This window comes from Plectropomus leopardus, chromosome 9, assembly GCF_008729295.1.
Source record: "Plectropomus leopardus isolate mb chromosome 9, YSFRI_Pleo_2.0, whole genome shotgun sequence".
Classification (NCBI taxonomy): Eukaryota; Metazoa; Chordata; class Actinopteri; order Perciformes; family Serranidae; genus Plectropomus; species Plectropomus leopardus.
The window spans coordinates 16,303,510-16,314,225 of NC_056471.1; the positions used below are offsets into that span (position 1 = coordinate 16,303,510).

The following is a 10,716-nucleotide window of genomic DNA, read 5'->3' on the forward strand; positions in this document are numbered from 1 at the left end:
AACTGTTTACTTTCTGTCAAATTCTAAATAAGACACGTAGAACAAAATGATTTTGGTGAAATAATATAATTTTAAGATCAGGTTTTTCTGTCAGAAGACTTTGTTGCACATGATGTGTCTGGACATTTTAAAAAACAATTATAATGGTGTAATTGGTGTCTGCAACACCCATTCAGTGTTGCAGACACTTATTTGTTGTATTCCTACACTGTGCTGTGGTATAAAACAAGAATACTTCTTCTACCACTAAAAAGAAAGTTGTGAACATCAGAATGAGCCCTACAGGCTCCAGTACTTGTAGTTCTTGCGTTATTGTCCAGTCCTTTTTTTATTCCCCCTACACACTGTCCCAGGAAGAATAATCACAAATGTAACCATGTCCTTACCGGTCCCTACAAGGATGAGATGCTTTGGTGTGAATGACTATTTACTCTTAAATAATTAATTACAAACAAAAACCTAGAGAACGACACAGAGTCAAATAGTAATATACTGATGATATTTTTACTTTATTACAGCCTTTTACAGCTAATTTTTACAACTGACATGCTGGCCAACACGACAACAGACAAGTGACGTTTTTATTTATATTTCTGACATAAAAATATATCTGTTAAATTTATATAGAAATGCCAAGAAAAGCCGCCCATCAGAGACGAGGTCACTGGACCAACCCGCTGCGTGCTGGCTGCTGCAACTCCACGCATGCGCAATACTAACAAGTGAAATACTTCCTGATCTTTGGAGGAGTGTAGTCTTTGAAGTGTAGTTTTCTCACAGTGGAGCAGGCGTTCAAGGTGAAAATCTGCCTGGGCCTCCCCACAAAGTGTATACGGTCTGCATGAGGAGGACTTGAGTTCATTTGGAGCATTAAAGTGGGATGCAGACAGCTGGTAAACTCATGAAGGTGTTCGTGACGAGGCGCATCCCGCAGGAGGGGATGAAGATCCTGTCCGCGGCTGGAGTGTATGCACTATTTTAACCGACAGCTTACATGTTACTTCATAATTATCAGGGCAAAAATTACGAACAACTATGTGAAGACTATGACGGTGTCCTTCAAAGTGTACCATGACTGTGTTTTCCTTTCAGTTTGACACAGTTAACCCCGCATTTCTACCGCATGGCACGGCTGACATTAGTTTTGCTTGGATTCATGTTACGCACTTCTGTAGCCAATAGGACATTTGAGATCTAAAAATTAACTGTGACCTCGTCGGGGGTCACATACATATATCACAGTAGTTAAGTTCTTTAACCTGTATGTTTAAATCAGCCTGTATGCGTGAAAGACACGCTATTTCATGCATTTATTCTCTTTGTGTCTCCATGCAAACAGCTGTGAGGTGTCTCTGTGGGACTCAGATGAACCTGTGCAGAGGACAGACCTTCTCAAAGGTGTGCAGGGGGCCCATGGTCTCCTGTGCATGCTGTCAGACAAGATCGATGCTGAGGTTCTGGATGCTGCAGGTACTCATTATCATCATCATCTCTGTGTGTAAACTTTAAGATGGGATGCAGAGGACACATATGTGTTTTTGCATATATATTCATATAAAAACCCATTTTCCCACATACATGTTAACATAATAGTGCTGTATATTTTTTTTACCTATATTTATCCAGCTTTGTTCTCCTTGTTCCTAGCTGTCTATTTCTGTGTAAGTGACAGCAATGCAAAAAAAAAAAAGAATCAAATTCCTTGCATGTGTATGCACAGGTTGCACAAAGGTGATTATGATTCTGTAACAAATCTTGAGGGCCACCCCTTCTTTGATTCAGTGTTGTGAGAGAATAAAAAAATGAAAACATCCAAGGTTGGTGCACACTGTTTATAGGCACTGTAATTTATGATCACATGAAACAGAAAAAAGCAACAAAATCTTTTTTTTTTTTTTGGATTATTGCTTAATGTACTTTATAAAATGATTATTGACATAGGTGCAGATTAATGGTCTGTCAATGAACTAATCCATTAATTGTTTCAGCTCCAATTAAAACACATTAAACAGTTGTTATAGTGTGTTGATTAAGAGTCCAGATTTCAGTGTTTCAGCTGGTCTGTCTCTGATCCCAGGGCCAAACTTGAAAGTAATCAGCACCTTGTCAGTTGGATTTGACCACTTGGCTATTGATGAAATTAAAAAACGGTAAGTTACATCAGAAAACTCTGTCTTGTAAAACCAGCCATCTGCTAGTTGAATAAAGTGTTGCATGGCTTTCTCATCATATTACTGTCTGTTATTTCCAGCGGTATACGTGTTGGATACACTCCAGATGTCCTGACAGACGCCACAGCAGAGCTGACCGTCGCTCTGCTGCTGGCCACAGCTCGCAGGTTACCAGAGGGAGTGGAGGAGGTCAAAAAGTCAGTCTCACCATATTCCGCATTTACACTAATCACTGTCTACTTTGATTGAATGAGGTAATAATCATGCATTCTCATTTTTCTGTGTCAGCGGAGGCTGGAGCTCGTGGAAGCCTCTCTGGCTGTGTGGTTATGGTCTCTCTGGCAGCACAGTCGGAGTCATTGGACTGGGACGAATCGGTAAGGCTTGCTGATGATGCTTTATTTACTTTGGTGGGATATAATATGAAATGACTAGTTCCTGTATCCATATCCTTTGTTGTCATACCCGACAAGCTTTTTGTGGTATTATTTTCCTAATCAAGTTTGAGACCTGTTGTTGAATAACTGGTTGTGTTTGTGTTTAGGGATGGCCATTGCTCGGAGACTCATGCCCTTCGGAGTCAAGAGGCTGCTGTACTCTGGGAGAACAGCCAAGGCCAGCGCTGCTGAGGTGAATGGAGAGTTTGGTAAGAAACTTGAACATTGAAAGGAACCCGAAGAAGTGAAAATCTAATAAAATAATGAAACTTTCTAACTATATCTATGAAAATAATGGATTTTGGATAGTAGGGTCTACATATTTATTTTTGTTAATATTATTGCAGTGTTTTATTTTCTTATGTTATGCATTCTGTGCATTCTGTTTTTATCCTTAATCTTACTGGTATTATCAAGTGGGTTTCATCCATGTGAATATGCATTTTATGTATTCTGTTCTGATCTTATTTTTACATGCAGGTTTTATTATGTCTTCAATGTCTTTTAATGTGAAGCACTTGGTGCATGCTGGGCTGCATTTTTTGTATGAAAGGTGCTATTAAAATGAAGATTATTATTATTAATATTATATTTGATTATTTGTCCTCTTGTCCTCCTTCTCTCCTCTTTGTGTAACAGTTCCCCTGGACACACTTGTGTCTGAGAGCGACTTCATAGTTGTTTCCTGCTCTCTGACTCCTGAAACCCAGGGTCTGTGTAACAAGGCCTTCTTCAGCAAGATGAAAAACACAGCGGTCTTCGTCAACACAAGCAGGTAGACTTCCAAAGCAGCTTGAACGTGGGTGTGCATTAGGTGAAAAGCATTGTTTGGAGACTTTCTCTGTATTGATTGACTCATATCTTCCTGACAACAGCATTTTTGTGGTTAATATACGTAAGCATTAAGATGTGGTGAATTATTGGTTTTAGGGGAGCTGTGGTGAACCAGGAGGATCTGTACGAGGCTTTGAGCAGTGGACAGATAGCTGCAGCCGGACTTGATGTCACAACACCTGAGCCACTCCCTACAAACCACCCTCTTCTGACACTTAAAAACTGTGGTGAGTACATAGGACTTTTGTTTGTGGCCCCTTTTCCTACTTTTCTGATTTTACAAATGTTCATATGCAATTTTGTATTTTCTGTCCTTTCTTATCTTGCACAGTGGTGTTGCCACACATTGGCAGTGCCACCTATTCCACAAGAGGCATCATGGGAGCTTTGTCGGCTCAAAACCTGCTGGGAGGTTTACAGGGCACAGACATGCCCAGTGAACTCATCCTCTAACGCCTGGAACTGAGCCGCTGTGCCTCCTCTGGTGCTGCTTGTATAACAGATAACGGTAACGTGCTGCTTTGGTAATAGTCTCCTGTGTGAGATCAAAGTGGAGAAGGGGTGAAAAAAGGAGAATACTAATGTAGTTCAGACAAGTTTAGATAACTGTTTACATCGTGTCAGTGCATTTGATTGTGTCACAACTACTAATGAGTTGCACTTTTAATATACAGTGTGCATTTTTGAGGAAGGAAATACTTGGTGCAAGGTTTTGACATTTCAGAAATGTATTTAAACTCTTGAAAAAGAGTATAACACACAAACTGGAAGCGCTTAACATTAGTCCTTAGAAAAACACTACACATGTTTAGCATTGTGGGGAGAATTTAGTTGAATTACAAAAAGCTTTTTTTCATTTGTATTTACAATGACTCCTTGGAAAAAGTATTGGTGGCTGGTTCGCCCTCTCTCACTAAATATAATGCTTGCCATAAAGATCAACATTTTACTTCTTGGTCTGCACTTTATTGAGATGTTCAAGGAATACTTCAACAACAAAATAAAATGTTGTATATCAGTTAGTCATGCCATGTCACCTTGAATTTGTGAAGAAAACTTTTTCTTACATGCTGCCACAAAAAACAGTGAAGATATTGATTTTTTTAATTGATTGGGGTCCTTGTTTAACAACAGCAAAACTATATCAAAACATCCATTTACCAATTCTCACACAACTCGTGCAATATAATCCAAGACATATTTATCCGGGCGTACACTCAGTTCAGTACAAAACATGCATTTTTAATAAAAATCTTATTATTGGAGTCTGTTTTCGAGGAGAGCACAGATGAGTTTCACTTTCAGTTCAGTTTTAAATAGAAGTGTTTCAGTGAAAATGCATACTTTTGGAAGTACCAAGCATGCAGCTGGATAAATGAGACTTGGATTTCTCTGCATAAGTTGTGTGAGTGTTTCTAAATGGATGTTTTGATATAGTTTTGCTGTTGTTAGACGTGTTTGCCAGGCAATCAAAAAATCAATATGTTCGCGGTTTTCCATGAAGGCATGCCAGTAAAACAAAGTTTTCCTCAATAATTTAAGGTAGCACAGCTTGACTAATTAATTCACAAATGGTCATTTTTTGGGGGAAGTATTCCTTTAATGATCCATGCGTTCCATAGCGACAGTTCAACACTCCAGTTTTGTGTAAAATGAGATTTCTCTGAAGAACAAAATTTACGTCTCAGTTTAAATGCGATGCTTTTCTTTTTTTTTTTTTTTTTAGAAATGTCTTGTGCTCAAAATAGATGACAGATCAATAAAAAAAAATACTTAATTACTAAATGCAATATTTATTGTCATCACTTTTAACACAGCAATAAACAAAACAAGTTATTCTTTGAGAATATTTTCAGTGCGTTCACATCGGTTTGGCTACATTTAATTTGTTTCATTTCATGGAATCATTTATAAATATCACAACATGATTGACAACAGAAAAAAACAGAATTACAATAGTTTATTCACTTTTAATTCATGTAACATTAAATTAAAATTTGATCTGGGAAATGTAGGGAGTAACAAATTAAGTTTATAGAGTGCTTTTTTTTTCTCCCTTCAAATAAATTGAGTCGTGTTGTAGGAAATGAACAAGTGTCTCTCACGTAAGTGCAGGTCACAGCAGAGAATCTGGGAAAGACTGATCATCTTTCCAGTTCAGGCAGGTGTTTTTGGAGTGTTTATACAGATGGGACGACTGGCTGAATCGTTTGCCACACTTTGGACAGGGATAGGGCTTTTCTCCCGTGTGGACGCGGATATGCTTCTTACAGTCAGTCAAGTTCATGAAGGTCTTACAGCAGATTTTGCAGGCGTATTTCTTCTCCCCTTCCACCAACAGCACGTGGTCTTCGGCGGCTGCTTTCTTGCACTTGGACAGAACGTCCTCTGAAGCTCTGGTAAGAGATGGCCGCTCAGCAGCGTCCCCCGCCAATGCAGAAGAGGACCCATCTGCTTCTGATCCAGGTGGCACTTTGGGGGCGATGCGACGGAAAGTAGTTGCACCGGAGCTTTTCCCAACCCTGGAGGGTTGCATGAGCGAGCTGTCCAAACCGAGGCCTGGTCTGATGCCGCTCAGGAAACCTGTTATGGAGTTCTGGGTGGGCTGGAGGATGAGCGTGTCACTGAAAGCAGCGCTCTGAGTTGGGAGAAGCTGCTGCAAGGGGACAGGCGTTACTGGAAAAACAAGCGAGGAGTCCTGAGCAGAAGAGGCTTCTCCTGAGTTTTGACACAGCTCAGCAGGAGCGTCACTGGCAGCAGCAGCAGCTGTAGCAGCAGCAGTGAGGCTGGCTAGACTGTCGTCCTCTTCCAGCGCTCCCATCACACTCTCACTACTGGGATTGAGGAAGCAGGAAAAGGCGAGTTCTGACAGGCTTTCTAGGCCTTCGCCATCTACTGACTCCTCACCCAAATCTCCAGCCTCCCTCTGTGCATCAGTGTGAAGATCTTTGCACAGCTGAGACTGTAGAGAGCTAACGTCACTCTCTGTGGGGCACACCGTGGTCATTTTCTCCTCATTTAGATGCACATCCAAGTCATCTGTGCAGTCTTGTGGTGGAGATAGAGTAGGATTATTTGGGAAGTCTGGGGAGCATGAGGTCAAATTTTCCTTTTTCACCTCAATCATCGCCATCTTCGGTTCCTCTTCCTCTCCTTCCTCTCCCACCTTCACTTTGACCACAGTGTCTCCATCAGTTTCTCCGCCTCTCTCCCAGGCAGCTACGCCTCCTGTGCTGCTGTCCGATTGGCTCGGAAGCTGGATCTCCTCTGACGCTTCATATTTTTCCTCCATATCCTCCTCCTTGCCTCTGGTTTCCCAGAGTCCATCTGTTGTCCTCAGGCAGTCCGGGGAGAGCAGGTCCTCTCCACCCTCCTCTGTGCTGATGGTGCTCCTGGTTACAGTCGGCGAGCACTCTTTATATTTTCCCTCAGGCAGCCTGCAGGACCTCTTTCTGTCGCTGAGCCCATCCTCGTTGGACTTCCTCTTGTGCCTCAAGAATGGTGCAGCACTCTGCTCATCACTCCTCACCCCCTTGTCTTCAACCCCAGCAGACTGACTAACCTCCACTCCTACGTCCTCCTCATCCTCCATCACAGAAGTGACCTGTTGGAGCAAGCCTGACCGCTCCACCTGTAACGACGGCTGCTGCTGTTGCACTGACCTCCAACCTTTCGGGGGTGAGGCAGGAAAGTTTTTCTTGGACAGGTGGAGCTTGCACGCCTTCACCACAGTGTTGAGGTGCAGGTGCGATGCCGCCAGCAGCACATCCATCACATTGGAGGCCCCTGGAGAAAGTGTGGAGGTGTAAATCATGTCTAGCAAGGTGGAGAAAGCCTCTGGGGTCACCACTTCTGGATCCAGCTCCATCACACTTGGGCCCCCACCCCTGTTTATGTCACCTCCTCCTCCAACCTCATCCTTGCTGTCTCCGGAGCTGAGAAGAGCCCTGAAATGGGAGCTGCATGCTGCTAGGATGGAGCGGTGAGCCTGGAAGCTCTGGCCTCCAACCACCACCACACAGTCACACAGCTGAGCATGGAGGCGCTGCTGGTTGAGCTGCTTGAAAATATGCTGGAAATGACCTGGGAAGTCCATAATGTAGTCCGTTATTTAATATTAAAGGTGTTGTTGTGTAGCATCCGTGGCGCTACTGGCAACACATTAACACAAAGAAAGTCATTGTGAGGCTGTCAAAGGCTTCTCGGCGTCCACATCTCATGAGGCAGACTCACATTTCACAGAAGCCTACCTCCGGTTTGATGTGTGCGGTATTGTCGGTTGCAGCCTGGCTGCAGCCAGGTTTCCTGCAGATGCTCTGGAGTCTGGGCGGGCCTGCTCCAACAATGACACCGGAGGATGCGCGCGGTCGCGAGCTTTGTCTCCAAGAACAGCCGGAAATCTGCACGGCTGTTATTGTCCTACAAACTTAAATATATCACCCGACAATTGTAGCTTTTTTTTTTTTTTTTTTTTAATGATCAGTATTAGTCACAGCGCTCACACTATCAGCCCGGCTGGTTTTAGCCTCCGCTGTCGACGCCTCCTCCATCTGTTGTAGTCTCATCAACCTTCAGAATAAAACAGCGCGCCCACGTGGTCATTCATCGGAAGTGCACCTACGTTTGATTTTGGTACACCTTTTATCATACTCTGTTCACCTTATCATTCTTTTGGTAAAATATCATATCCACAAATCCAAATTTAATAACTCTAAACCCCAATTTATAACTTTTGAAAGTGTAGCCAAAATATACATTAAAACAAATTTTCCCCTACAAAAATTAGTCGGCTATTAAGACAATGAATTATTGCACCTCCTCATTTATAGGAATCATAGACTGTATAGTGTGAATGAACGCTGTCCTCTGAGGTTGTATAGATAGAGTACCTTGGCATTTCTGTTTGCTTGTTTTATTGTGATTAATTTGTATTATATATGTTTTGTATTGGATGGTTTAATTTAAAGCAAAAAAACGAAAAACAAATCGCTTAGTTATGGCTTGAGAAATAATCCTGTAGGGGGTACTGCAAACTTCAAGTTAGATGTGTTTTAATTTATTTTATGGTCAAGGTAAATATCAGCCAGCTTAATTTTTGAATGAAGCAATATATGTTCATATTATATGAAAAATAATTGATGATTTCAAAATGTTTGTGATATCTTTTTCATTGATAAGGGGAAGGTTATTACAATTATGTAAAACTAAACTAAAACTGTGAAAAAAAATTTTAGTTTACTAAAATAAAAAAATAGACTTTTGGGCATAAAAACTAACCAAAATATTATTTTGCTCTTATTAAATTATGTCAAATCCATTTTATTTATAAAGCCCATTATTTTTTAGCCCATTATCACAATTTGCTGTGGAGGGCATTACAGCTTACAACATCCCTCAGTCCTGTAACCCTCACAGCGGACCTTAGGGACGACTTTCTCAAGGATCATAGAAAGGAGAGATGGGAGTGTATACTTTGCTTTAACCTCCAGATCAAGAATTTGGTTTTGGGCTTTATTGTTCAAATTTAGGTCCTTGTAGTGGACAACATTTTAGACTTTACCTAAAAAGCTGTGCTTAAACTAAGAAAGAGTCTCCTTCTAAGCTGATAGTTTGCCAGTTGGTGGCTTCTTAAATACAAACATTTGGGTGATTAGTAGAAACCCCAAATCTGTCAGTATGCATCATTGGAGTAAATGTTAGAAGAAAATTGATAAACTATTATTCCTCTGAGAAACTGGCATTTAAACATTAAAAACCTACTGTGTCTTTGAGCACTTGTGTTGCTGCTGCAGATGTCTGTTTTAAGTTTAAAAACAGACGATGACACACTTCCCAATCCTTTCTTAGACTTTTTATTTTCAGTGATTTTGAGATAACATTACGATTTTAAACTCTATGATGAAAATGCTCAAACATGATTGGTGTAAAAATCTCTAATGCAGTTTGACAGTTTCCATTCAATGTGTGCAGCACTGAGCAGATCTGCTTTATAAAAACAAACCCACAAAATAAACACAATTTCCATTTAATGAGTGTTCACACACACACACACTACACTATCAAACTTTGCATTTTACAATGATCACATGTGAAACGGCAGGCTAAAGTTTACAATAAGAACAAGACATGAGAAATGAGAAGACGGCATTCCTCAGGTGCAGTGATGGACAGACAGTGTTCGTCTTCAGCAGGATTTGCTGTGATGGCCCCAGTTGTCTGCTGATGATGGTCCATGCTGTCTCTGATGGAGTAAACTCTCAGTGGATGGTGGAAGACGAGACCTTCTGATCCGCTCATATGCTGTCCAGCTTCTTTAACACATATGGGGCTGCAAACGCAGAAAAACACAAACGATTATTTACTGTTAAGACTGTGAATATGGTGAGTTTGATTACGTTTTTATTTTTTCTTGGGTTAGGACAATTTATCTAGTTTTTAGGATGTTTTTAATCACACTAAGGGACGGTTTGCTATTTGTGAGAGGAAGGGGGTGGCTGGAGTTTGACTTTGTTTTATTTTTCTATTTGACCCCCAGAAGCTACAAACATTTTTCCTTTAGCCTCCCTGGGTGACTGGTGGAAAATGCAGGACCCTCCTACCACCACAAATGATTTAAAATATAGTTATTAGATTTTTTTTTTTAAACCCAAAACTTACCCTATAATATTTTAAGTTAAAAGTTACAGATGAAATCTTGGAGTTGAGAATGACCTGAGTGTTTCACTCAAATCTCAAATGGAGACGTAACACTCATTAAATATATCAATTTAAAACTCAGATTTGGTTTTGTGTTTTTCCTGATGTCAGACATGATAGGTTAAAGTATCCTCAGAAAACTGAAAATCCAACAATAATTTGTTTTTATAGTTTCTGCATGCGGGTTTGAAAAGCACGTTTACTTTAAGAAGTGGTGTTAAGATAAACAAAAACATTTAAGCTGCTATGCACTTTCCCTGAGCCAAATTAAAAACAAAACACATGTTCCCACTCCCCAATGTTTAAAAAGTATATGACATGCCTCCTTCTTCTTATATATATATTATATATATATATAAATATCTATATATATATATATATATATATATATATATATATATATATATACAGTGTGTGTGTATTTAGCTCGATGTCCTCTGTCTGTACTCACTGGCTCTGAGAAGGGCGACGTAAATAAGAAAGTTTCGTAAAGATGAGATGACATCTTGTCGCATTTTCTTCTTCATCTCCTCTGGGTCCATTTTAGGACCGAGTCCTTCCAGTTTGAACATTATTGC

At 40.6% G+C, this 10,716-nt stretch overlaps 2 protein-coding genes across 2 annotated transcripts; one reads left to right on the top strand and one right to left on the bottom strand.

Moving 5' to 3' along the window:
- The first annotated feature begins 745 nt into the window (after positions 1-745).
- On the top strand, positions 746-4,806 carry grhpra (glyoxylate reductase/hydroxypyruvate reductase a). Its single transcript, XM_042493802.1, has 9 exons — positions 746-966; positions 1,340-1,470; positions 2,078-2,150; positions 2,252-2,368; positions 2,460-2,548; positions 2,716-2,817; positions 3,248-3,383; positions 3,539-3,669; positions 3,774-4,806. The coding sequence occupies exons 1-9, from the start codon at positions 881-883 to the stop codon at positions 3,893-3,895; spliced, it is 987 nt and encodes a 328-aa protein (XP_042349736.1). The 5' UTR covers positions 746-880; the 3' UTR covers positions 3,896-4,806.
- A 644-nt stretch (positions 4,807-5,450) lies between these two features.
- Positions 5,451-8,605, bottom strand: LOC121948407 (zinc finger and BTB domain-containing protein 5-like). Its single transcript, XM_042493801.1, has one exon. It carries the CDS (start codon positions 7,536-7,538, stop codon positions 5,559-5,561), a length of 1,980 nt encoding a protein of 659 aa, XP_042349735.1. The 5' UTR covers positions 7,539-8,605; the 3' UTR covers positions 5,451-5,558.
- Between the last annotated feature and the right edge of the window lie 2,111 nt (positions 8,606-10,716).